Source organism: Eublepharis macularius, chromosome 5 (assembly GCF_028583425.1).
Source record: "Eublepharis macularius isolate TG4126 chromosome 5, MPM_Emac_v1.0, whole genome shotgun sequence".
Classification (NCBI taxonomy): Eukaryota; Metazoa; Chordata; class Lepidosauria; order Squamata; family Eublepharidae; genus Eublepharis; species Eublepharis macularius.
The window spans coordinates 74729063-74757017 of NC_072794.1; the positions used below are offsets into that span (position 1 = coordinate 74729063).

General features: G+C 45.0%; 1 protein-coding gene across 1 annotated transcript; it reads right to left on the reverse strand.

Annotated features, from left to right (window-relative positions):
* Positions 1-3646: 3646 nt before the first annotated feature.
* On the reverse strand, positions 3647-26894 carry IL12RB2 (interleukin 12 receptor subunit beta 2). The gene is made up of 12 exons (XM_054980383.1): positions 26636-26894; positions 24335-24449; positions 20770-20945; positions 17470-17639; positions 16448-16586; positions 15631-15771; positions 11616-11717; positions 11380-11535; positions 8232-8348; positions 6683-6782; positions 5497-5563; positions 3647-4517 (listed from the first exon to the last, which is right to left on the reverse strand). Exons 1-12 carry the CDS (start codon positions 26892-26894, stop codon positions 3996-3998), a joined length of 2064 nt encoding a protein of 687 aa, XP_054836358.1. The 3' UTR covers positions 3647-3995.
* Positions 26895-27955: the final 1061 nt, after the last annotated feature.

The window sequence follows — 27955 nt, forward strand, 5'->3', positions numbered from 1 at the left end:
GATTTGAGTGCAAGACAGGATCACTGATGTTATCGATATTCTCAATGTGGCTTAATCTGTTGATACTTGTCCAGAGTCTGGGAGCCATGGAAAGATAAGACAGTTCTTTCTACAAACCTGTGGAAAAAATATGGAGGGGGAAGAGGGGGTAAATGTCATCCAAAAATAAATGATGCACCTGTAACTTGAAGAAGCCTCTGTGGTTGTTGCTAAGCAACCACAACAGTATTGCCAACTGAAGCCTTGGTTTCTGTCAGGGCTCTTTCTAGGGCTGTTTTGGTCTTTGAGGGAGGACTCACTGGGACCCTGCATGGCAGCAACTACTGGCTAACGATGCCATGCAACTTGCGTAACTCACCCAAGACTGGCTACTTGCTACTGTTCAACAGCAGCTACCCCACAAAAGCCAGTGTGATGTAGCAGTTAGTTTCAGACTAGGGTCTGGAAGACCCTAGTTCAAATCCTCTCTCTGTCATGCAATCTTGCTGGTGACCTGGTTATTCGTGACCTTATACTGGTAACACTCACTTCACACTCACTTCACTGGTAACCTACTTCACAAGGGTGTTGTGAAGATAAAATGAAAAAGAATGATGTAAGCAGCTTTGGGTTCATAGTGTGGAGAAAGGCTAAAGGTAATAACAAATTATAGGTGAAGATTGTCAGATAAAAGGAGGGTGGGTACTAAAGAAGGAAGCATGGAAAGGGGTTGCCAAGAGGAGGGAAAGAGGAAATAGTGTGGGGAAGGGGATAGAGGGGACAGTGAGGTGCTCCATACAAGTACTTGTTGGTTCACCACTTTTCAATTGGTCCCAGCACAGCAGCAGGCATTGTGCAAATGGGCCATAGTTTTTCTGGGTGAAGGCTGCCAGGAATGGGGAAGAAGGGAAAGCTGAAGATGGGGGGGGGGCAGAATTGTAGGTTGGGTAGTGGGTGGGAAGTGGAGAAGGAGGCTGATAAAGGGGGAGCTGTGGGAGGCATTCATGCAAGGGGAAAAAGGAAATGGGGTGCTCACTGCAAGATTCTGGAATTTAGAAAGGGTTTAAGACTGGTACACTGAAGAGGGCAAAGTAGGTTTTGTCCCATGGCTCTTCCATCACAGATACTCCAAGACCTGAAACCCCTCTTTCCTGGATCCTTTGCTCATACTTTGGATATTTGTACTGCAGGATCAGAAAATGTAGGAAACTTTCTGCCTTACATTTTAAAACTGCTCCCTTTCCTTATCAATCTTTCCTAAGCTCTCCCCCACTACACAGAGACCTCACCATCCTTGAGCCCCACTTGGGGGAAACATCTATCTTCGCTCATGTCATCAATCTCCTCCCTGCATCTTGGTCTCTGGAGACGTATGCATGTATCAAAACACCAGGGCAGGCTCTGATTCTGGGACTAGCCCATGAAGTACGATACTTAGCCAAAGCAAGATGACTTCCATTAGGAATGCTGTGACTGACTTAGTAAATGCTCATTTCCCAAATGCCTGTGTGATTTTATATGCTGCCCATTACTCAGTTTATATACCCCAAAATATCTCTTGCTCTTTCATTGTGTTATCTTTATATGTTCATTCAAGATAAGAATCATGGTTATTGATTTCCTCTGTCCTTTCCCATACTTCCATCACATGAGATTGTTCTAAGTGTGTGAACGTGAAAAATCATACCAAAAGGCCAAAGGCACTGTAGCTCCTCCATTCTCTTAGAAACCAATGGTTAGTGAGCAAATTATCATTTAAGCAGATTTTAAAAAGTTTTTAAAACATTGCAGCAGCAAACGATTTGAAAGAATCATAACAATCAGATTTAACTAAATCTCCCAGAAACCCTCAAGGGAGAGAAGGAAGCGAGAAAAGAATACTAACCCCAAAAGCCCGGAAGAAATCCAGCTAAATAAATAATAATAGAGTGGTGAACAAAGTCAGTGTTATTATCCCCACAATACAACTTGGACTGAGAGGAGTGGCTTGCCCAAGGCTACCCGCTGTGCTCATAGCAGTAGTGGGATTCAAGACAGCAGAATTCTGATTTGCAAGCCAACCACTTAACTTTGCTACAGCCTTAGGCACCAGGTGAATAGCCGTGGGGAGGGTGTTCCATAATCAGGATGCTATCATAGAAAGCTCTTTCTGACAGCTGGTGTAGTATAGTGGTTATTGTATTGGATTAGGATCTGGGAGATCCAAGTTTGAATCCTACTCTGGGTGGTCTTGGGCCAGTATCACACTCTTAACTTACCTCACAGGGTTGTTGTGTGGATAAAATGGAGAAGAATGTAAGCTACTTTGGATCCTTATTGGGGGAAAGGGCAGGATATAAATGAAGTGAATAAATGACTTCATAAGAAGCTAATTCTCTGTACAAGGTAATGAGGGATTCAGTGCAACACTTTTACAGGTGCACGAAGTTCCATCTGCAGAATGTTCAGTTCCCCCCTTGTGGAGCAGCCCAAAAAGTCCCCTGACGTCCAGTTCTTGTAGTGAGGCTTCATTAGAAGAACATGAAAGTTCATCAATTTATCTCATAGTAAACTCTGTGGATTCCAGGTTGCAGGACCAGGCTACCCATGGACAAGATAGGGGATCTCCAGGTATGCATAAAAATACAACTCTTTAAATTCACCCGAAGAAAAAGGAGAGGGAGAAACTGATTATAGCTCACTTCCTGCTGCTGCTGCTGAATTCTTTGTGCTTTGCCAGTTAGCCCAACATACTGTAGATAGCTGTGTCTTACAGTACACTCTCTGACCCCTGTGAAAATGACAAAAACAATCAAATGGGCCACCTATGGGCAAGGTGCGGTCTTTGCAGACTTAAAGCACCTCATATATAACTTTCTATACTAAAGGGGAAAAAATTCCTCAAACCAGCCAGATGAGGGCTAAATAGGCTCCAGAAGGGCCCTGGATGTTGAGTGTTCACTATTAGTTAAAGGGATCAGTCAGCTCAAGCTTTTCAGAGCATAGAGAATTTTGGATGGGGAAATTCCGAGTGGGATTTTCTCATTGTAACTGCTACGATTCCTTACAGCCTCTAATGAGACTGATCCTTGCCTCTGGCAGTAAGAAAAACAGCAATCTGGACAAAAGTTTTTTTTGTCACAAATGCTGGATTATTACTTTGGCATGAATGTTTTTGTACTTGATCACATCTATAAATGCTACATTTAAACATCCTCAGTTCCCCCTCCCAGGCTTGACATTGCCTTTAGGAGAAGCAGTTTATACTAAGGTAACTTAAATAGGATATTTTGATTTAAGTTGCTACAACTGAATATTAGGCTTGAACAAAGGGATGGGATTTTACTGTTTTTCATAATTTTCTGTTCTTTTCTGCCGATTTTCCCATGTATTAGGTTAATAAAAATACTTTCTATTTAAGCATCCATGTCTGTCATACCTTTTTCTCCTATCAAAACTGGAAGCCATGTAAAACAGATGAAAAAATTCTGTAATTTATGTAGTGCTTGTGTTTTGAAGTTCTTCATGTGAAAAAGGGGGCACACTTTGCATGACAGACCCCTACACAGGGACTGTTCTGTCCACAGGAGGAGTGCAGTGATTTGCCAGCCAGTTACCTAGTAGGGATCGTATTTGTGTGTGTTCTGTTCAAGAAGTAAGTGGATACAAAGAAAGACGTTGTAAAATGTCTCGGTACCTCTATTCATCATGTTTAATTTCAATAGCACATTTTTGTCCCAAGCATTATTGTTGTGCTGCATAGGAAACAAGTGAGATGATAGTAACCTTAAATGCCTCCTTAAGTTCCAAGGAAATCAATTCATCCTGGAGGCTGGGAAGCTATTTGCCTTCTGCGTCAGCCTCGCATGAGATAAGGGCGCAAGATAAAGCTAATATGCACAGCTGAAGTTCATACAAACAGCCCACTACAAAGTTATCCAACTGTGCTGTGCAAATTTTTACCAGAAATATGATGAATGATGGTTACATATACTTGTGGTGTGTGTTTAATTAGGGTACTGTGGATACTTCGTAACTTAATCTGTGAAGGAAGTACAATCCATTTTTATGGCATCTAGAGTAAGTTTTCCACCAACAGAAAATATCTGTGGTAGAAAAGTTCTTGGGAAAGCAGCAAGCAAATTAAACTCCCCTTCACTGCAGTCTTCAGCCATGTTTGTGATGGGGGGCACAATGGTTGAAGGCAAGTAGTTTACTGTTGTATCTTCAAGTGGGTTAACGAGGTAGTCAGAAAACACTTGGCCATGATTTCCTTCTTCAGATGCAACTTTCTTGTACAAGAAGAGTAACTGATGCTGGTCTAGTGTGTCATTAATCAAAGGGTGGTGGTTTAACTTGTCTATGGTGGGATTTTCTTCTTGGAAAATATCAGGTGACCACTTGTGGCTTTCCATTATCTCTGTTCTTTCTGATAATAGCACATCCTCAAAACCATGAGACTGTCTTTTTATCCAGACTTCTTCTATTTGTAGAGTTTCAGGCTCTTCCAAGTTGCCTAGATTATTTAGGAACTGGCTGGAATATACACTTGGCTCATCCTTAATGAGAGACAGAGAAACACCAGTACATCAGTTAAATATGCACCTTGCTTAAAATAAACCTTAATCCTTTGTATAGAAGCCAGTGTTTTATGACTGCTCTGCCAGAACATATATATTTTTAAATGCCCTTTTAGTGCTCAATTTGGTCTACTTTTAGCAGGTAGAAAGACGAAATTACAAGGAAAATTGCCTTTTGTCTTGAACAAAACTGCTTTTAAGACTCGCAAACATGGGGGCAGGGAGTAGAGATGGGCACGAACCACAAAAAAACCAAACCATGAGGTTCGTGATTCGTAGGTTTTCATGAACCAGGAACCACAAACTGGCACGAACTGCGGCAAGTTTATGAACCAGTTCATGATTCGTGGAGTTTAAATGCCCCTTTCTGGCTGCTTAGCAGCGGCAGGGAAAGGGGCATTTGACAGTTTAAAGGGCCCTTTCCTACCTTGCAAGTGGCAGGTCCCTTTAAACTATCAGTTGGCAGGCGGCATGGGGGGATCCTCCCCTTGCCCCCCCCTGCGGGCCCATGCAGCGGCAGAACATGCCAAAACGGCCTTCCCGCCTCTTGCGGGAGGAGAGGGAGGATGCCGTGGGGTTTGGGCAGTTTAAAGGGACCTGCCGATTGCAAGCTGCAGAATAAGTTTATATGGCCATTTCCCCAGGGAAATGGCCATTTAAACTGCCCCTTTATGACCAAAATGAACCAGTAGACCAGTTTGTGGAAAGAAGCTTCCATGAACCACTGGTTCGTGAACCACGAACCACTCTGGTTCGTGCGTTTTTTGGGGGTCGTAATTCGATTCATGCCCATCTCTAGCGGGGAGGGGAGAGACTTACAAACAAGGGCCTGCAATTATTCACAGCCTTTCCGCTGCAAACACCCCCCCCCCAAACAGCAAATGTGTGATCTTTATGTACAGAAAGTAATGAATCAGTCAAGATAATTTCATTAGAGATTCCAAGTAGAGAAGATTACCTCCACAGATGTGAATTTTTTAGCCCATGAGGAATTGGCAGGATCTGGAACAGCTTTATTGTACCACCTAGGTTAACAGAAAAGAGTGAAAAACTTCTAGTAAAAAGTAGAACAGAACAATACGTGCTTAAACTTCCAGTTAGAATGTTCCCCAAAATCTGATTATATAAAGTACATTTTTGAAGTTCTAATTTCAGTAAATGCAGAGGGAGGAGTTCACACAGTGCCATCATGCAGTCCATGTTCTTTTATTGTGTTGACTTGAGCTGCCAGGAGTTATTGGGTGGATCCAACTGTCCTCCAAGAGCCTTCCTAAGGTGCCTTCCTCCAACTAGAAGACTCCTTAGAGGAAGACTTCAAATTTGAGCCAGAAGGAACTCGGGGGTATAAGTATTTTAACAAGTATATTAAAAATAATTGTTGCTCAGTGGAGTGGTAGAATGGGAGTAGGATCCACCCCTCCAGTTGCTCTGACTAACTCTTCTCTGGCATACTGTAATTCTTCCTCAATGTTCTTCAATTTTAAAGTTAACTAGCCTAACTTAGTAAAATATGAAGGAGTTCCTGACATAGCAAAACTGGATTTGTAGATTGATTGCATAAGACAAGTCTTTCATGTCCTATAGAGTCTTGGAAGACCTTGGTTCTAGTCCCCAAGCCATGAATCTCACTGAGTGACTATGGGCTGGTAGCACAGCAGGATTTGAGCCCAGTGGCATCTTAGAGACCAATGAGATTTTCAAGTTACAAGCTTTTGAAAGTCAAAGCTCCCTTCTTCCAATACCTGATACCAAATATCAAAAAACCTGAAAATCTCATTGGCCTCTAAAGTGCCCATGGATTCAAATCCTACTGTTCTACTACAAACCCACACAGTTGCTTATCTGTAGTGCTCATATGGGCTAGTAGCATTCTCTTGGCCTAGAATGGCTGTGAGGAAAAAATAGGATAGAAGAGATCCACATGTATTGCTTTGAACTATTTTGAGGAAGGGCAGGATAAAAATGGATAGATTTTTCATTGACTAGTGGAAGCAAGTCCTGTGCATTTAATCTGAACACCTATTCTCCTATGTGCATTTCTGAGTTAGTTGTTCTGTGATATGCAACAAGCATGTATCATCATTTTCTGGCCATTATACACTTGACATGATTATACATTCTAATAGAAAGGAATGTTCACTTACTGTGGCCTAGCGCACACAACGCAGCAGGCAGAGACGGCAAGACCTATAATGCAAAGGACTAAAATAGGAGCCCAGCCAGGTTCATCAGTAAATCCAAGTCCTGTTTATAAGGAGCAAAATGAATTGTTATACATATGACAATTTGTAAGCTATAGAAAGGAAAGTTTAGAAACTCCCATATAAAGTTAATCAAACATATTCCTTCCAATGCTTTGATTTAACTCTAGTTCTAGCATGCAAATGAAATTTGCTCCTGGGGTGTGTGTGTGCATGCTTGTGTGTGTGTGTTCAGGAATAAATAATTAACCAGTTTATATAACTGTATATAACATATACAGGGTGTACCACTGCTCCTGGGGAAGACCTGCCTGAGTGAAGTCAAGGTGTGGAAGGAATAAAACACTCAGTTTATGCAAAACAAATGATCTTTCATCTGTAGGGATGCTTTTTACAATGATGCTTGTTTGAACTGTTTCCCCCACCTCAGCCTCATCACCAGTGTTTCCAAAAACTTCTCTTCAAGGCCAATCCTGTGACAGATAAAGTGCCTCTGAACGTGTGCAGAATGCCTTCAAACAGGGGAAAGATTCCCCCCCTCCCAGCTTCAGGTACTTTAAAAAAAATGTAAGCTCTGTTAAAAGGTATTGCTGAAAGAATCATCTACCAGTTAAGCATATTTGATCTGATTAGTAAAAGCTGCAGTTTTTTGGCTGACAATAAAAATCCACAAAAAGGTCCCTGGTGAAATGCAATGCCACTTCCTGGGAAAAAGGTTAATCAGACGTAGTGGTATTTTTCCAGTTATAGAAAGCAGAATTGAACTCTTACCCCATTGCAGCCCACTCAGGGCCAAGCTACACATGACGAATGACACTTGAATGGCAAGTGGATTGAGTGGAGGGCAAGTGAACAGGGAGAAATACACTTGCCATTCAAGTGTAATTCGTCATGTGTAGCTTGGCCCTAAGTTACCTTAAATGTTATTCCTGGGGCACAGAAAAATTAACTCTGGATCCAACCCACTGAAGATATAAAACAGGGCTGCCATGTAGGGACATAAACGTTCACGTTCTCTTGCATTTGTTCCTCAATCAGTTCACTGTTTATATACATGAAAGACATATCTGTATTATAGATATAAAGGGATTTAGACTTTCCCTCTCCTCAGAGGACTCTGAGGAGGACTCTGAGGAGAACTAGCAGCAAAATCAAAGTAGCTAGTATGGCTTTGTCAATAAAATGGGTTTAAACTTGATGACATAGTTTGTCCCTAAGTCAGGTCTTTGAAATATAATAAAATGCAATTAAAATGTTAAGAAGTGTAATGTGCTATTAAAATGTACTGCTTTCTTTTTGTGACTGAATCTTGAATCTTGAATTTTTTCAAAAGTAGACCTTTGGACCTTTCTGAATATGTCCTTATCCCAAAATGAGTTCTTTCCATTCCTCAGCTAAAATATGAAATGTCGCCTCTGATGCAAAGACCACATAAAGTATCCCTTGGTTGTGCCTTTACGCAAGAGCTATACAAGCACAATATTGAAATTACTTTCATTCCCTTTAGGACTCTCTCTGGCCTTGGGGGAAGTTGTCATCCATAAAGTATATGCAGCATCAGCCCGTACATTTTTTACTGAAAATGGCTGTGGGGCTGCTTTAGGGATATCTGGAAAGAAAAAGAAAAATGCAAAGGTATTATTGTTTCTTGAAGACAAACGTGATTATAAATTAAGCTAAAATTCTATTGCAAATACCTTGTCTAAACCATGCCTCTGCCTTTCCATAATCTGAGCATTCAGAGTAATCTGAACTTCTAACAAGTTCTAAATTTGGTCATTTTCTGCTGTTGGCTGGATTCAACTTAAGGCCTCAGCCCCTATGCCACCTTTTTTTTGTTTCCTGAGAAACCGTAGCTAGTAGGAATAGTAGTCCTTGTTTAGGTTAGTACTCATCATGGGGTGTATGTGGAGTAGGGTTGCCAAGTCCCCTTGCCCTCCGGGCGGGAGGTAGGAGACCTGGTACTCTCGTTACAGAGGTCTCACGCACGTATGCACTCCTGTGCGTGTGTGCGCACCCCCGGGGCTACACAATGACATCACTTCTGGAAAGTGATGTCATCGTGTAGGCCATGTGCTGCCCCTGGGAGCACTGCAAGGGTGGCATGATGGGCCCTAGAGTGCTCCTGCACTCCGCAGTGAGCTGACTTAGGCCCATTTGGAGGTGAATAGGGGCTAAATCAGGCCCATTTGGGGCTGAAATCAGTCCACTGTGGCGCACGAGAGCACTGCTGGGGTGATGCAACGGGCCCTGGAGTGCTCCTGTGCTCTGGAGAGGGTTGATTTGGGCTGAAATCAGCCCACTGCAGTGCGCAGGATCACGGAGCGCCACCTGGGAGTGCTCCCTGGGAGGTGGGTTCCCCTACTTTCTCCCCCACTGGCCAGGTAAGCAGGGATGGAGGGTGGGAGCGGAGGATCCCCCGCCCCCAGTGGGATACTGGCAACTTTAGTGTGGAGGGGAGCGGATTTAGCTCTTGCCTCTCTGTATAGTTTGATGGAAGCTGCTCTCTTCCATATATACACACACTTGTTTTAACTGGAAGAAAAAAAAGACACCTCTTTGTCTTTCTCTCTTCTCTTCAAGGGTGGGGGGGGAGGGTTGGTTTCCATTGAGGAAACCTTGGTGAGGGAAGAATAAAACATTTATTTCTGTTTGTGAATCTGTCCAACAATAATGAGCGGCTCTTCCACATAGACCAAAAATTCCTTCAACAAGGCCACCCAGGGCTAGAGTCGGTGAACCTGCTGTTAGCTGAGTTGCATAGTAAGCAGGGATGCATGTGTGCAAACCTGTGTTGCAGAGTGTGTACATGAAGAGAAATAAACTTACTCTCAGATCCTTGGTTACCCTTTAGAAAAGAAATACAAGTCCATTTATTGTTGGAACTCCATTCTGGATAGAAAAGAGTAGAGATAGGATTCTTTATAGCTATCTAGTCTAAAAAATGCCAGTGGATGGCATGTCTTGCACCCATGGTGGCAAGATGGAGAAGAAGGACAATGGAAGAGGAATTCCCTAAGCAACCTAAAATGGCTACTAATATCTTCCAAGAGATTTCAGTTGTCTTTTATTTCCCTTTAAAAAGAACTAAAGGGTACGTTGAAGGAGAAGCGGGCAGGCCGAACAAAAAGGAATACAGAGGGAGGCAAAGAATGAATGAGTGAAGGGTGGAAGTGGAGCCAGGACAGAGGGATAGAGGAAAGGAAACTGAGCAAAAGGGGGAAACATGAGTGCCGAGCAGGGCCGGCGCGCCCATGGAGGCCAGGTAGGCGGTGGCCTCGGGCGCGCGGGCACTGGAGGGGCGCTGGAAGGGGTGTTGGGGGGTGGAGACGCGCGCAGCGAAGCTGGCATGACTTGGCTGCAGCTACTGCTGCAGCCAGTCAGCCAGCCCCTTGCTGCCACGACCGCTGCCACACACCCCAGCCGGGCGCAGCCTCTGTGCGCCGCTTGAGCCCCGCTGCCGCCGCCACACTTCCCAGCCGGGCGCAGCCTCCACGCACCGCCCCAGCAGCGGCTCGCAGCTTCTGCTCCCGGCTGGGGCGTGTGGGGGCGGCGGCGGTGGAAGCACGGGGCTGGCTGGCTCCGTTGCGTGTTCCTCCGCCCCAGCCGGGCGCAGAAGCCGTGAGCTGCTGCTGGGGTGGTGCACGGAGCAGCCTCCGTGCGCCGCCCCAGCCCCGGCTCGCAGCTTCTGCGCTCGGCTGGGGCATGTGGCGGCGGCAGCATGGGGCTGGCTGGCTGGCTGCAGCTACTGCTGCAGCCAGCCACCCCAGCTCTGCTGTGCACTCCTCCGCCCCAGCTGGGCGTAGAAGCCGTGAGCTGCTGCTGGGGTGGTGCACGGAGCAGCCTCCGTGCGCCGCCCCAGCCCCGGCTCGCAGCTTCTGCGCTCGGCTGGGGCATGTGGCGGCGGCAGCACGGGGCTGGCTGGCTGGCTGCAGCTACTGCTACTGCTGCAGCCAGCCACCCCAGCTCTGCTGTGCACTCCTCCGCCCCAGCTGGGCGTAGAAGCCGTGAGCTGCTGCTGGGGTGGTGCACGGAGCAGCCTCCGTGCGCCGCCCCAGCCCCGGCTCGCAGCTTCTGCGCTCGGCTGGGGCATGTGGCGGCGGCAGCACGGGGCTGGCTGGCTGGCTGCAGCTACTGCTACTGCTGCAGCCAGCCACCCCAGCTCTGCTGTGCACTCCTCCGCCCCAGCTGGGCGTAGAAGCCGTGAGCTGCTGCTGGGGTGGTGCACGGAGCAGCCTCCGCGCGCCGCTCCAGCAGCAGCTCGCAGCTTCTGCGCTCGGCGGTCCTCCACACGCCGCCCAGCCCCCCTGCGGCGCGTGATGATGTCTGCAATGACGTCATCACGCAGTCCGTGGCGCGCCCGCGCGCACACGCCGCCGCGGGCGCCAAAACCTCTGGAACCGGCCCTGGTGCCGAGACGGCAGAAGGAAATTCTCCTCCCTTCTAAGTCTTAACGGATCACCCACCTATTATGTTTCATTTGCTACTTTGCTATATCTCGATTTTTAAAGGTTCCACTCAAGCTTTATAGTTCATTTTTTCTTATAAATTCCAGAAAACAATTTTCTTGTTTGAAAGCTGAATTATTATTTTTAATATCCGTGCAATATAAAATGTTCTAACTTTGAGTAGGGACATACCATAAACTTCAGAGTCCACACTGGTGGATTTTTGCTGCACATATATCTTGTAGCTAACAATACAGCCTGGTTGCTGATCTTCTGGAATTTCTGTCCAGAAGACCAATATGCTCCCATCTCTTACTGTTGTATTAATATGAGGTCCAGTTAGTGGAGCTGCAAAACAGAAAATGTTCTTGAGAAAATAGAAGTAGTCTTTTATGCTGAATCTCAGACTGAGCATCCATTGCTCTTACCTTTTGCTGATACATCTCCTGTAGTGGGAACTGCTTTTCCTTCTCTGTTCCAATAAAGTGCAAACACATGAATGTGATAACACACATTAGGCTTTAGGTGCTCTAGAAATGAAAAAATGGCGTGTGACTCAGAACTGACAGATATAAGTCTATTATGTTACTAACACATTGTTGCCAGGTGCCCCCTGGTGGCGGGCAAATTCCCAGGGATTTGCCTCCTTATCCACCGATCGCTGAGCAATCAGCGGGAGGGGGCAAACTCCCGGAGTGTGCCTACCACTGGTACACACCTCAGGAGCATGTGTCATGCACGCACTCCCACCCCTCGCACTATCCACGGGAGCATCCCTGAGCTCCAATTTGGCCCCAAACCGGCCAAATCGGAGCGCGGGAGTGCTCCTGCAGTTGGCGCGATGACATCACTTACAGAAGTGATGTCGCCAAGCACTTGGTGTGGTGACATCACTTTTGGAAGTGATGTCATGCCGCTGCCGGAGCCCGCGCGCAAGTTCCAGGGCCCTATCCTCCCACTGAGAGGATAGAGGGACCTGGCAACTCTATACTAATACCAAATCAAGCTCAAAGAGGACTTCCCTCTCCCTTTAAAAAAAAAGTTGTGGGTATTTTGCAAACAGCCTTGTAATGAAAAGCGCACTCCAGCATAATGTAGTCAGCCGATTTCAGCCCAGAAAAGGGCCAATTTGGCCTGCTGCAGAGTGCAGGAGCAGTCCAGACTCCCTCGTGCTACCCCGGCAGTGCTCCTGCACACGACAGCAGCCCATTTTGGGGCAAATCAGGCCTCTGCGGGGCGTGGGAGCACTCCAGGGCCTGTTTCACCACCCCAGCAGTACTCCCTCACTCTACTGTGGTCTGATTTGGCCCACTGCAGAGCGCGGGAGTACTCCCAAAGGTGTCATGTAGCCTGCATGATGACATCACTTCCAGGAAGTGATGTCATCATGTAGCCTGGGAGCATTTGTTGCCTTGCACATTTAACAGTGATGAGCTCTGTTCTCTCAGGTAACTATCACAGTGATTCAGAACCCGAAAACTTGAGGCACCAGTATTTAATGGATAACGGGAGAGGGAAAAGTCCATTTCCAAAAAAGATGGGTGCATTCCATATCATAAATGAAATGTTACCCTTCAGATTCATTATCATAAAATTCCATCTAGAAAACAAAGGATTAGGAGTGAGCGGGGAGTTTTGGCATTTATACTTTGTCTTCTGAGTTAGTTGTCATTTCATATAGTAACTGACACCATCAACAATAGTCTGTGGTGTAATGATTGCAATTCAAAGGAAGATTTGGTAAGTCTGATAGAAACCCACAAAAAACCCAGACTTTTGGTTTCATTTATGCCTTTGATGCTAACAAATCTTTGCCAAAAATCAGGTCTCACAGAGGAAATGAAAACTGTGGTCATGGTTCTTGATTCAAGGTTCAGTTTCAAGGAAAGTGAGCAGCATTTTATGAGAGCTTTTAGAAATCTTTAGAGAATTTTTAGAATTTTTAGAGAGCTAGCCAAAGCAGGTCTTTGCAAAATCTTACTCAAATCTATTCAATGGGGCTTACTCCCATGAAAGTGTTAAGAAGTACACAAGAAGAACCCTGCTGGATCAGACCAGTGATTCATCTAGTCCAGTATCCTGTCTCACACAGTGGCCAATTAGTTACTATGTAAGGTGGTCAGGTTTAGGTTGGGAAATTCCTGGAGATTTGAGGGGTGGAGCATGGAGAGGACAGGATTTGGGGAAGGGAGGGATCACAGCGGGATATAATGCCATGAAGTTCACCCTCCAAAGCAGCCATTTTCTCTATGGAAACAGATCCCTATGGCCTGGAGAGCAGTTGTAATTCTGGGAGATCTCCAGCCACCACTTGGAGACTGGCAACTAGAGATGGGCACGATCTGAATTACGATTTCAACCCCCCCCCAATTTTGGCGTTTTCGCCATCATGACTCAGCTAATCGGTTCTGTCCATGGCAACTGATCCAGCCGTCGGGAGTTTGCTAGTTCGGGACTTGATCGTATGGGTCAGTTTCTGTTCAGAATTGCAGACACTCTGGCGCTAGCAATTAATTCCCGGGGCAACGGAGTCAGGGAAATGAGCTGTGTTTGCCCTCCTTCTGTCGCCCTCGAAACACGAATGGAAGCCCATCTTTCCTTGATTAGCAGGCTTCCTTCCAAACACGGAGCAGCAACCCAGGGGAGGGAGGGGGAAGGGGGTGGGCACAAAGGAAAGGCAAAAGGCAGCGCGGGAGGCTGGGAGGCCACCCGCGCCGTTCGCCTTTCCCCAGGACAAGGGGCGTGTGGGCAAGCCAGCCGCGCCTTGTCCTGGGGAAAGGCAAAAGGCAATGCGGGAGGCTGAGAGGCCACCTGCGCTGTTCGTCTTTCCCCAGGACAAGGGGCGTGTGGACAAGCCGGCCGCCCCTTGTCTTGCGGGGCAGGTGAACGGTGCGGGCAGCCTCCGAGCCACTCGTGCTGCTGCCAGCTCCACAGCGCACCGGGACAGCCGGCTTGCTGCGTGGGCAGGGGCGACTCAGGAGCGCGTGCACGTGCAACAGCCTGACTACGGTTGCTCTGGGCGCTGGCCTCCCCAATTCCCGATTTCAGACCGGAAACAAGACTTGATCGGTTAGAACCGGGAACCTGCATTCGGCGGCAGCCCAGATCCAAGATCGGCTTAATCGGGATTTATTTTTGGATCGTGCCCATGTCTACTGGCAACCCTATTACTATGGAGGGCCAACAACAGGCCATAGAGGATGAGGCCTTCCCCTGAAGTTGCCTCCTGGTACAGAGGTTTACTGCCTCTGAATGTGGAGGTTCTCTTTTGTCAAAATCCCCCTTTAAAGCTGTCTGTGCCTGTGACTATCACTACGTCCTGTGTCAGTGATTTCCACATACTAATCCCTCATTGAGTAAAGAAATATTCCCTTTTGTCCATCCTGAAACTACTTCCCACCAACTTCATGGTACACCCCAGAGTACAAGTGTTTTGGGAGCAGGAGAAAAAGTTTTCTTTGTCTACTTTCTCTACCCTATGCATTATTTTATAAAACTTGATTATGCCTAGGGTTGCCAGCCTCCAGGTACTGGCTGGAGATCTCCCGGAATTACAACTGGTCTCCAGGCCACAGAGATCAGTTCACCTGGAGAAAATAGCTACTTTGGGGGGTGGACTCTATGGAATTATGCTGTGCCAAGGTCCTTTCCCTCCCCAAACCCCACTTTCTCCAGGTTTCCCCAGGTTTCACCCCTCAGATCTCCAGGAATTTCCCAACTTGGAGCTGGCACCACCTCCACAAGTTATCACTTTATAAACTGAAAGTCCCAGATTCTTCAGCCTTTCCTCATAGGATCCTAGTCTAAAACTACTGGCAAGCCTGGGTGAGTCATGCAAGTTGGATGATAACAAGTCACCTGGTGGGCCTAGCCCTGATGTGGCCTCCTTCAAATGCCAAAACAGCCCTGGAAAGCCCCCCTCCTGCCTTTTACTGATAGAAACTACGCCTGGAATACTGACAAAATTGTTTTGGTTGCCTAGCAATGGAGACTGAGGGCATCTGTTTCTTAAAGCTACAGACACTGCTTCTATCATTTTTTAAAACCAATATATATAATTTAAAGAATCAAGATTATTATGAAAACCTGGGGTGTTTTTCAGGTTTGTAAAATGAGTTGTCTTGTCTGTTCATGACTCCAATCTCTGAATTTCAGTATCCTCAGATTAGGCCCTTCTCTCCCTTTGCCCAAGATGGAATAATAACAAAATAATTCACATACAACCCATTCAGCTCCTCTATACTCTAAGGTTCTATATGAGTGAAGTCAGGCTTACTGTAGTGCACAGTTCCTTGTGTGACTTGAAGGAGCAGCAAGCCACCCTCCCACCCTCCACTATTCTGGACTGATGGGGGGGGGGACTGTCACAACTTTATGGGTTTGGTGGTTTTGTGGCATTGGGCCGGATCCCAACAGGGTGAGTGGGCCTTCGGGACTGCTCACCCCGACGGATCTGGAAGCAAGGGTCACCAGGCAGGGCTGGCGATGGAACAACATGTGCTGCGGGAGATGCATCGGTCAGCAGCCAAGCCCCCGATGCCAACGGGGATCCGTGCCCAGATGCCAGACCAGTGCTCCATCCAGCTGTAATCAATAAAGTTGTGGTCATTTCTAACCCAAACAAGAGTCTAGTGTGATGCTTCAGTTGGAATGCAGTATGACATAGCACATAGGTGACAAAAATAATTTTTTTTACAAAACCATGTTTTAAATATTCTGTAGCTCCATACTATTATTTCCCTCCCTTAATGAGGCCAATTCCCCTTCATGCCCCTTTGTAACTTTTTTTTTGTAAATTGCAGTGTTTTCTCTGATGGTGTTGAGGATCATTCCCCCCCCCCCAAAGTGTTGAAAGTTAAAACTGAAATTAGTATACAGAATGAAATTGACAGAATTTTATGTTGTTAATTTGATTTCTCCCTAAGAAAATGAATTTCCTGCCACAATCAGCACAACCCACAAGGTTTTGGTTTTTTTGTTCCATGATTTATTTGACTTATTTACCCCCACATAGTGGGTTGAACCCAGGCTAAATTTTCCATCAGCAGAACAAAACTTTCCTGCCTCCTCCCTCCCACTACATCCTAACGATTACCATAAAATGCTGCTCCTGGTGGAGAGGGGACCCTGAGGAATGACATGAAGGGGGTCTGCAGTAGGAAGGAAGAATCAGTGGAAATTGACAGTTTAGCCTGTATCCAACCCCATATCACTTAAGTTTACTTTCTGTAGAAATTAATGAGAAGACTTATATTATCACCTGCTTCTGTTTGAACTGACTTGCTCCAGTCGCTCCATAAACCTTTGTTTGGAAAGAACCTGCAGGACACCTGGAACTCATACTCTGTGTCTGGCTTCAGGCCATATAGCTTGTATCTTCTAGCAGTTACATTTTCAAGCTTTAGTGAAAAGTGAAAAGCAAAACAAAAAAGTATTAATGCAAAATGACAGGTACTGATATGAATGGTTGGCTGTGGTTGCTCATCGGAGAAGAAAGGGTGCTCTTCCTATGTTCCAGGATGCCATATTGTAGGTAATGTTGAGTATCCCAGTTATACACTATGCAGGAAATAAGTGCCAGTTCCAACATTACACGCATGAAGTATGTATGCTACAAGTGGCCTCTTGTATATTGGCATAAGCCCACCTCTATATTCTTTGTGAGGCTGTATGGAAGGTTATTGAAGACTTGTTCAACTGCTATTTTACATTTCTAAAACGATTAATGCCTCATTAATGGAACAGTACTGAAACCTATTGTATGGTTATGACTTCCATGGTTGGTTGGTGAACTTTTACTTTACTTAATACAAGGAATGTTCTGAATAAAGGATTAGCCGATTTTCTATAAACTCACAAAACCCTCAAACTCAAGCATGGCCTAAGATGCCTGTTTCTATCAACAGAAATACAAGTAGAAGTTAATACCCCATTAAGGGTCTTGTGCATATTGGGAAGACTGGAGAATTAGGAATTTAAGATGTGTACACTTATGTTTATCACACTGCTGATTTTTCTACCTGATGGTGCCTAAAAAGGCACAGCTTATACATCTACTACTACAGGTTCTCCTGTCATGTTTTCTAATCTAGGGTAAGTAAATGTAAAGTGTGCGTACAAGGAATTTAATTCCATATCAGATGCATGTTATTCCCTCTATATAGAACACTATGGAAAGAAAAATTGAAATTATGTTTATAAACGATCAGGAGGTCACATCTGAATACCACACGAATGATACACAGATGTAAAATAATATGTATCATATAAAATTGTTGTTACCATTATCCAGGAATTACTGTTAATTGGTTTGAATCTTATTCTGAAGAGTTGTGTGTCTTGTTGGATTCGGAAGAGTTGCATGTCTTGTTGATCTTGCCAGAAAATAGTGCAATTCGTTGCATCAGAGCCATCAAACTTCACAGAGATATCCATTGGGGGATGAGGTTTCACTAGTGATGGTTATCAAAAATACATTCAAAAGCAAAAGTTAATACTACTGCCAAAGACAATTTCAAAAGTACACAAAATGTTAATTTACTGAAAGGGGACCCTTATTCAGTCCTGCTATAATATAGTGAGATCCAATGTGTAAGCAAATGAAAATGATGTATTGTCGAAGGCTTTCACGGCCGGAGAACGATGGTTGTTGTGGGTTTTCCGGGCTGTATTGCCGTGGTCTTGGCATTGTAGTTCCTGACGTTTCGCCAGCAGCTGTGGCTGGCATCTTCAGAGGTGTAGCACCAAAATACTACTGCCAAAGACAATTTCAAAAGTACACAAAATGTTAATTTACTGAAAGGGTGCTACACCTCTGAAGATGCCAGCCACAGCTGCTGGCGAAACGTCAGGAACTACAATGCCAAGACCACGGCAATACAGCCCGGAAAACCCACAACAACCAAATGAAAACGAATTTCTGTGTAAGCAGTGCATTTCTTTAGGGGGTACATGCTTTTATGGACTACTGGCACCTCCTATGCATTTGGGTCTCTGGGCTGAGAGAACATCATGGGTACTAGCACCTCTTTTTAAAAAGGAAGTGCTAGTGTATAAGTGTCTTCTGTTGGGTTGGGACTTGTGCATGCAAACCAATTGCATACAACCAGGGCTCTTTTTCAGATGGAACATGGTGGAACGGTGTTCCAGCACCAATTAAAAATGGTCACATGGCTGGTGGCCCCACCCCCTAATCTCCAAACAGAGGGGAGTTTAAAAAACTCACCCCTTGCTCCAGTTGACTGGTGCCAGTCAGCTGGAACAAGGGGGGGAGGTTAGATAGTCCTCGGTGCCGCTCGCAAGCGGCACCAAGGGTGGTTTAAACTTTAAAAAACTCTCCCCCACACACTACATGCCAGTCAACTGGAGCAAGAGGGGAGAGTTTAGATCACCAGTGGCGGAGGGCAATTTAAACTACCCCATTGTGGGAGTGCTCCCGGGGAGTGGCTGCGCCCTGCGTGATGACATCACTTCTGGGAAGTGTTGTCATCACGCAGTCTTGGGAGTGTGCGTGTGCTTTGATTGTGCATATGGGGTACCAAGGCACCACCTCCTGCCAGGAGTTGCCCTCTGTGCTGGCAACCCAAGTTCCACCACCTCTTTCCCCTAAAAAAAGCCCTGCATACAACACCAGGGCCTTCATGTGCTATTCCCATTGCTGGGTCAGAAACTTTATGCACAGGCTGATGAGATCAATATCGCCAACTTGTTCAGAGGTGAGAACTGAACCTATTCTTCCCTTTAACAGTCTGATTGACTGGTAGGTGACCACAGATATGCAATATCTAGAGTATGTGAGCCTCTCTGAATTAGGGCTTACAGGTGTTCTTTATTCCCACTATATTATAGCACTCTTCTCTTACCCTCACTCCTGAATAGAGATGGGCACGAACAGCAATATGAACAAAAACCACAAACAGCCCAATCTGCTGTTTGCAAACAAGCTGTTCATGAGGCCTCATTCTAAACAAACAGGTGGTCGTTGCAAGCCTCGTTCCTTGCTGTTTGTCTGGCACCTGCAATCAATTCCCTTGGCAACTTAGGCAGGGATTGTCTGAACTCTGTCTGAACTCCTGCTGTTGCCCTGGAAACCCCAATCTAAGCCCAATTTAGCTTGATAGGCAGGTCTTCCTTTCAAGTGTGCTCCAAATTTGTTACAAGGGAGCAAAGAGCAGTCGGGAGGAGGGCTCCCAGCTCTGGCTTAGTTTACAGACAGTGGAGAGGGAGAGACAGTTGCTGTTGGCATTTTGATAGAGTGCATTGGAGTTTGAATTTTCTTTGTGTGTGGTGGGATAGGGATCTACCCCTTCAAGTTCCAGGGCTGCTGCCAGGCTCTGGGCCAAGCTATTGTTTATTATTGGTACCTTTCCTGCTGCCTGCTCAGGTCAGGTTTCTGGGAGTGGTGCAGTAGGGATCTTAACCAAACTTGGATGATGGCTGTAGGAGAGCCTGCTGGCCCCCATGAACAGCCAACCACGAACATGCTCGTGAACAGGGCCGTATTCGTGAGTCCCTGTTCGTGGATGGCAATGAACAATGAACATCATGTTCATTTTTTTTTACTGTTCGTGCCCATCTCTACTCCTGAACAGTTTCCTGCTATCTACAGATTTCATATCCATAGATGAATAACAAATCACAAAAATAAATAGCACCTCTCACTTTGGTTCTCATTTGGGAGTATCTGATTAAAATGGGAGGGACCAAGCCAGTGATCTTGCAGTTGACCCTGGTGCTGCAAAAACAGAATAAGAACTGCACACTGTACTACGGTGGGCCCATGAGAAAGCCCTTGCACCACCCAGTCATACAGACAACTATTATCAAGACTTTAAAAAAACAGCCATCAACCAGACCCTTAGTCCTTTAGTGCACGAATCAGAGCTGATTCATGGAATTTCACACACACAGATTACCAAGGATTACTAACTTTTACAAGGACTGCGGGTAGCTATGCTGGTCCAAAAAGAACAACAAAAACAAATGTTATGTGATACTTTTTAGCTAGACCAACCAAAATAGCATAAAATTGTGTGCAGGCTTTTGCTTTCCTCTAGCTATCACTAGGTTGCCACTTGCCAACAGCTTCAATAGAGCATGTTGTTTCATGTTATGCTGCTTTATGTTTATGAAATTCTGAGCAACAGTCTCATCAGAAGCACATTCTGATTCTTCCCCTCCCCCTTCCAGGTTTCTGAAGCATCTAATTCTGCTGGTAGAAGGGATGAGGTTCTTCGGAGACAAGAAAGCAAAAACCTCCCCCACTGAGCAAGTGAATTTTGCCACGGGCTCTTTTGATTGGTGGGAAGCAGGAAGATGAGAGCATTCCATTCAAGCCAACATTCTGTTGGAATCTTTTGGAATGTTAGATTAATCCGATGAACTGATCTGAGACAAATCCCTTACATTCAGGGCTGCTGGAAGTCACTAGAAGATTCTTCTCGCACCACATTTGGGCAACTCTTGTATTCCAAAGGACAAATGCACGATGATCTGATTAAAGCAAGTGTCCTGCTATAATCCTCCAGCTGCACCTAGCCCAACCAGAGCCCCCAGCATTATTTACTCTTGTTTAATATTTACCTATGTCTAATAATTTGAATCGAAATGGTAGGGAGAAAGCATTCCCTAGCTTGTTTGAGGCCATAACTACAACTGTGTAAGTAGATTCAAAATCCGGCTTTGCTCCAAAATCCACTGAGACACATGTAGAATGCATTTTCAAAATCTGTGTTTCATTAGTGGTTCCTTTTGTTATCCTGAAATAGAGAAGCATAACCAGAAGAGAATGTTGGATGATCACACTCTGTTAGGGAGCTCTTAATCTAAAACCAATATGCAATTGCATGACTAGAACAGGATCTGCTTTTATTAGGGTAGTCAGTTCAGTTGATGGACACTTACGCATAGTAGGTGACATGATCCAAACCCAAGGTTTAGACTAGACTTGACTAGACTAGCTATCCAGAAGTCAGAACGTCTCATGTGATTCTTTCCTCCTCCGCATTTTCTGCACATCAGTCATGAGAGGCAGGAGAAACTAAGAAAAGGGGAGCAGCTCAAAGTTACCCAGTAACTTCATGGCTGTGGGGGTTTGAACCCAGGTCTCCTTAGTCTCAATGTGACACTCTTGCTGTTATCCACACTGTCTCTGAAATATTGTACTTGGGACCAAAAATGGTTTTGATGCTTCAGCAATAAATACAATGAAGTGACAGGAAATGTTCTGGGGCACCTTTTAACTATTGAAATGATATTTGTTGTTATTCTGGGTGAAAATATGGTTTTGTCATGAGGGAGAGCAAGCTTCTTTTCCCTTTTCTTTTGTTTGAGTAGAGGTGAGAAAATACTTTTTCCACAGCAGTAGAAACAATTGGCAAGGGAGCAGGTAGGAATGGCATCTATAGACCCCTCAATCCCACACCCTGCACTGCTGCAGCCACCCCCACCCCCTGCTTTTCCTCCTTTCCTCATTGGCTTGTGTAAAGCTGCAGATGCAACAGACATTTATTTTTATTTATTTATATTTCAATTTATATACCGCCCATCCCCAGGGGCTCTGGCCGGTGAACAGTTAAAATCGATAAAAACAAGAACTAAAATCAATATACAAACAATAAAACAAATTAACAAAGTGCAGTGGTGGGGAGAACCCTCCCCCACCCCAAAGGTGGGAGGCCGACATGGCACCGCCCCCTTCAATCACCGAATGCCTGGCGGAACAGCTCTGTCTTACAGGCCCGGCAGAACAATAATATGTCCCGCTGGGCCCGGGTTTCCATTGACAGAGCGTTCCACCAGGCTGGGGCCAGGACTGAAAAGGCCCTGGCCCTGGTTGAAGCGAGGCAGGCTTTCTTAGGGCCGGGGACCACAAGTAAATATTTATTCGCTGATCGAAGCGATCTCTGGGGAACGTACAAGGAGAGGCAGTCCCGAAGATATGCCGGTCCCAACCCGCTCAGGGCTTTAAAGGTAAGAACCAACACTTTGAACCTGATTTGGAATTCAACCGGAAGCCAGTGCAGCTGGCGCAGGACATGTGTGATGTGTGACTGGTAAGGTATACCAGTCAGGACCCGCGCCACCACATTCTGGACCAGTTGTAGCTTCCGGATCAGGCCCAGGGGTAGCCCAGCGTAGAGTGAGTTACAGTAATTTAGCCTGGAGGTGACCGTTGCATGGATCACTGTAGCCAGGTCCTGGGGCGTCAGGTAGGGGGCAAGTTGCCTGATCTGACAAAGATGGAAAAATGCAGACTTGGCAACCACTGTGACCTGGGCCTCCATCGATAGGGAGGCATCCAGGAGCACACCCAGACGCTTTACCACTCGCAAAGTTGCCAGTGGTGTCCCATCCAGGGCAGGGAGCTGGATCCCAACATCTGGCAGCCCCCGTCCCAGCTGCAGGACCTCCGTCTTCACTGGGTTCAATTTCAGCCTGCTCTGTTTCAACCATGCCGTCACAGCCTCCAAAGCTCTGGCCAGATTGTCTGGGGCCATGTCTGGCTGGCCGTCCATCAACAGAAAAAGTTGGGTGTCATCCGCGTATTGATGACAACCCAGCCCAAACCTCTACACCAACTAGGTAAGGGGGCGCATATGTTAAATAACATCAGGGAGAGTATTGCCCCTTGGGGAACCCTGCACACCAAAGGGTGACGGGGCGATAGATCTCCCCCGAGCACCACCCTCTGTCCCCTGGAGAAAGGAGACCAGCCACTGTAAGGCTGTCCCCCTAATCCCCACATCGGCAAGGTGGCTGGCCAACAAATCATAGTCAACCGTGTCAAACGCTGCTGTGAGATCAAGTAGCACAAACAGCGCTGACCCGCCTCGATCCAGGTGCCTGTGAAGGTCATCTGTGAGGGCAACTAAGGCTGTCTCCGTCCCATGGCCAGGACGGAAGCCAGACTGGAATGGGTCCAGGACTAGAGCATCATTCAGGAATTCCTGCAGTTGTACCGCCACCGCCCGCTCAATCCCCTTGCCCAGGAACAGGAGGTTCGACACTGGGCAGTAACTGGACGGGTCGGTGGGGTCCAAAGATGGTTTTTTCAGGAGGGGCCGCACTACCGCCTCCTTTAACGCTCCTGGAAAAACCCCAGAGCTCAGGGAGATGTTAACAATGGCCTCCAAATGGTCCCGTAGCCCCCCCTGCAGTCTGCACCCCCTGCAGTCTGAAATCCCCCTTCCTCTCACTGTCCCTTTCCCTGCCAAGCCATGCTGCCATATTCCAGTGCAGTCCAAAATCCCTTTAAAGGGCTAGGGGGGGGCACCACGTGGCAGAGAGTTGCCCATGCTATTCTGAAAACCAAAAGGGCAATTACGGGCAAGAGCCAAGTCAAACAGACACTAGATGTCCCCGTAATGATTACTATATACCAAATTATACTATTCAAAGTATATACATCCAATATAATTACTACCAATCATGTAAAGTGCAAGTGCTACACAATAGGAATTTTACAAATTCATCTATGACACACACAATCCCCGTCAGAGCTCATTTAAAGGAATAATGCACAATGGCCACACTATCAGTTCATGTAACATATAGTCCATGTATGACTATTTATGGAAAATGTTAAATGACTGTTTATAGATCTTATATGTGTTTCTACTCATCATGATATTTATGGATTATTATCAATGAATTTGTACAGAAGTTGTTAGCATTTATAGTTATATGAACTGATATGAACTGATAGATGAATTTGTAAAATTCCTATTGTGTAGCACTTGCACTTTACATGATTGGTAGTAATTATATTGGATGTATATACTTTGAATAGTGTAATTTGGTATATAGTAATCATTACAGGGACACCTAGTTTCTGACTTGCCTGCTATTTTGAAAGTAGAACTTAGCTCTGTCCCCTCCTTGTGGTGGCTATAGGTGGTATGTTCAGACAGATGCTTCTCCTGCAGCCACCCAATGGTTCCCCCTTTGAACTGGATAAAAACAGCTTTCTCAAAGGAGAAAGTCCTGGAGCCTTCATGAGATGAGCTTGTCAAATGGATGTTCCACTTTTGATCTGGGGGCCTCCTGTATTTCCTGTACAGAGAAAAATCCCTATGTGAATGTAGAGATGCTGAGGCAAGGCACCCGTAATGTACTCAGTCCCTAAGGCACAGATATTTTTACTTACTGTAACTCATAGACTGTATTAAGATATGTATAGTTTCCATTCGTCCAAGTGCAATTAATGGTCCCATTTCTTTCGCATGGATTGCAAGATAAATTTTTTGGCTGGTCTGGAGGAACTTAAGAAGAGACAGATGATCAGAATCTAAGATATGAACAGGTTAGTAATCTAGTGATATGAATTGCTACTTTAGTGGCAATGGTTAGATTCTTTTTAATTCTTTAGATTCTTTTATAGTTGTTTGTTCCATTTGATAGTTGCCTATTCCATTTTGTTTTTCTCAAAAACACACTGAGAACAAAATAGGATTGCTCTGCAGACCAATTGTTTCAAGAGATTGCTCAGGGTCTTTCCTTGAAAAATTGCTACAAGTGCATGCTTTGCAATTGTGAGAAAGCATATGATAACCATATAACATCATGCCCTCATCTAATAATGTGGTAGTATGAGGGAACATATTTGCATTTGACATCTAGCAAAGAAATCCTGTTTCTCTGCAGACAAAATACACAGTGTGTATGGTAGTTAGATGGACAGTCAGAAAGTAATGAAACAAAAAGAATGACAACAAGAACAGAAAAGATTCATTGGCAAGGGATGGATTTGCATTGCTCTTTGTTAATTTGCATCACAAAATGTATGTGCCCATAGCTTTCATCTTTATTATAGTAGTGCTACTTCCCAGTTTGTGGTGCTAGCACCCTTATTCTGGAAATGTAACTGCTTATAATAATAAAACAACTGTTTATAAAATATTTCTGCAACAAAAGCGCTGTCTTGAGGGAAGACATGTAAACTCTCCCCCACCCCTGACCTGACACTACACACACACACACATTTATTACCTAAACACTGACTGGAGTGGAGGGGAAGTCCTTAAGTTTGTTCAAATTGTAACCTATTTTATCCCAAAATCAAAGGTAATATTATGAAATAATAAAGTAGCAGACAAAAAAGAATAGATTCCTTTACAACAATTTTCTTTACATAGTATGGTTCAGACATCACATTAAACCATGATTTAATCAATACAATTAGAGTTTGTGTAATCATCCCAATGCAGACCACTCCACTAACTATGGTTAGTTATGGACCATCAAACCAGCACCTGAAACCATGGTATGAAATTTATTAACCATAGTTGCAGGTGCGTAGCCATGTTGGTCTGTAATAGAAGAGCAAGATTCATCTTAAGGACCAACTAGATTTCCAGGGTGGCTCTTGAAAGCTCATACCCTAGAAATCTAGTTTGTCTTTAAGATGCTACTGGACCCAAATCTTTCTCTTTTATTAACCACAATTAGTCTTAACAAAGCACTGATCAAACTAGAATTTCTCAAGGCAAAGCAGGATTTGAGTTGTTGCCTACCAGCTGAGTCATGGGCTGATTCCGCACACATTGGATAATACACTTCCAATCCTCTTTAGAAATCATTTGGAACTGAATTTTTCGAGTGTGAAACAAAAAAATCCACTTCCAAACGATAGCTAAAGTGCATTGAAAGTGCATTATCCAATGTGTGCGGAATCAACCATGGTTTCAGAAACCAGGTTTTAGAAACATGGGCTTAGATCCTATAATATCTTTCTGCTGATTCTCCACTGTGGAGTTCATTCATCTCATGCAAAACGCATTTTGGCTCCTAGAAAAACATTGTTCTTCCATGGACAGAAATGTCTAGTGCCTGAGGAACGCATGATCCACAGAGGAAGGCCACCTCCACAATGGTAAAGAAGACTGTAAGCAGAAAGAAGTTATAGGATCCAAGCCCAGGGCTACAGTCAGCCAAAGATAAGGGCTGTTGTGCCTCATTGACTTCAGTAAGGAAGTTTAGCATGTGCAATCCTAGGAACACTTTCCTGGGGTTATGTCCCACTGAATAGACCTGAGTAGCATTCTGAGTAGATCTGCTTAAGATCACTTTTTAAATCTCTTTCATTAGCACTGGAACTAAAAAGTGATGGACTTAAACTGGATTGTGCCCTTGGGTACAACCTAGAAATGTCTCTAACCTAAACCAGACTAAAATGAATGAGAGCAATTAACAGTGATGGTCATCCAATTCCTCTTTAACTAAGGGAATGGCAATAACTGTGGGAATGGCAATTGTACATTCTTCCATCCAAAACATGCTGGGAGAGATCAAAGCAGGTGAGGCCAGTATGGCACAGTTTGATCTAATAAAATAACTCCCCAACAGACAGCAGCATCATAGACATCTCCTTGCCTCTGCTGCATGTTTCATAACCCCCACCCAGCCTGTTAACCTAAGCAAAATGCTTACAAACATGCAGACATCTTACTTCCAACATTGATGTAAATTCCACATATGAGCTGTCTTGACACATGCCCTGTAGAAAAACATTGAAAATTCTGCTTCCCAAAAGTGTCCATTAAAACGTGAGCACTGACTGAGTGCCCATAACGACTGTTTACTTCTGATCCATTTTGTAAAATTGCTATATTGTGCGCATCCAATGCAGGGTCCAATATGCTTCTGTTTTTCAAGCAGGAGAGAGTCACATTTGATCCATGTGACACATCTGTGGCACTAGCATTCATGCTTCCGCTACATGCAAGGGGGGAAATGAATGTTTATACTGTAAGAATTCCTCGTAGAACAAATCAGTTTTGGATACCACATCTATCTTTTTAATGGCCAATAAAGATGTCAAATACAAATGGCCTTCACCTGCTGTGAACTGAAATGCCTGCTAAAAACTCATCTTCCCTGTTGTCCCAGGCATTTCATGTTCTTCATGAAGTCTCTTCCATTCCTGTGCTTCTGTCTGCTTTGCAGCTGTACCTTTAATAACCATTTGATCAGTACCAAGTAACTGCAAGCCAGAAAAGAGTTCAATCTACTGAAGTCTACAGATCAAATTCTCTTAAAGGTCCAGGGACAGATCAGACTTGTTTTTATAGCCAGATAGTAACTCTACTCTTGTCTACTCTTCCTAAGAGCCACATCAGCCCATTTCCCCCTTCTGTCCTACTCAAGTGCCTGCTATGTTGCCTCAGCCACACTTTTTGCCACTATAGAAGTTATACTCTAGCCAGGAAACACGGAAACACCTCTGTGCCCTTCTCTAATGTGCTGCCTCATCACATATTTTGCCAGATTGCATGCGGGAATGGCTGCCAAATCTTTAATGGCTGTGAGGAAGAGAAAATTTAAGTTTCACTGGACCAAGTCAGGTGCTGAACATATGTGCAAACTGTCCTCCATGTGCCATCATGTTTGCTTAACAGATGAGTAGAATAGGGGCAGCACAGCTGGAAAGCTTCATCACACTCCTGTATATATAAGGTAAGCTATGTGCAAACATGCCTTAACCTGGATAGCCTAGGCCAGTGATGGCGAACCTTTTTGAGCCCAAGTGCCCAAACTGCAACACAAAACCAACTTATTTATTTCAAAGTGCCAACACTGCAATTAAGCCTGAATACTGAGGTTTTAGTTAAGCAAAAACAACTCATACAGTTGTCTGAACTAATTAACATCTCTCTCTCTCTCTCTCTCTCTCTCTCTCTCTCTCTCTCTCTCTCTCTCTCTCACTCACTCACTCACTCACTCAAGAGCCACGACTGAAAGTAAAGCAAGTTAAATCAAAGCAGCTTGC

Bases quoted from the DNA above. Each gene is read 5' to 3' on its own strand.
- IL12RB2 (XM_054980383.1), bottom strand. From the start codon at position 26,894: ATGAATGCTAGTGCCACAGATGTGTCACATGGATCAAATGTGACTCTC. The intron at 11,718-15,630 runs GTGAGCAGTCCC...TTTCATTTCTAG, and splicing joins TTGCTTCCAGATCCGTCGGG to AGCACCTAAAGCCTAATGTG. The intron at 4,518-5,496 runs GTAATCTTCTCT...TCTCTCATTAAG, and splicing joins AAAAATTCACATCTGTGGAG to GATGAGCCAAGTGTATATTC.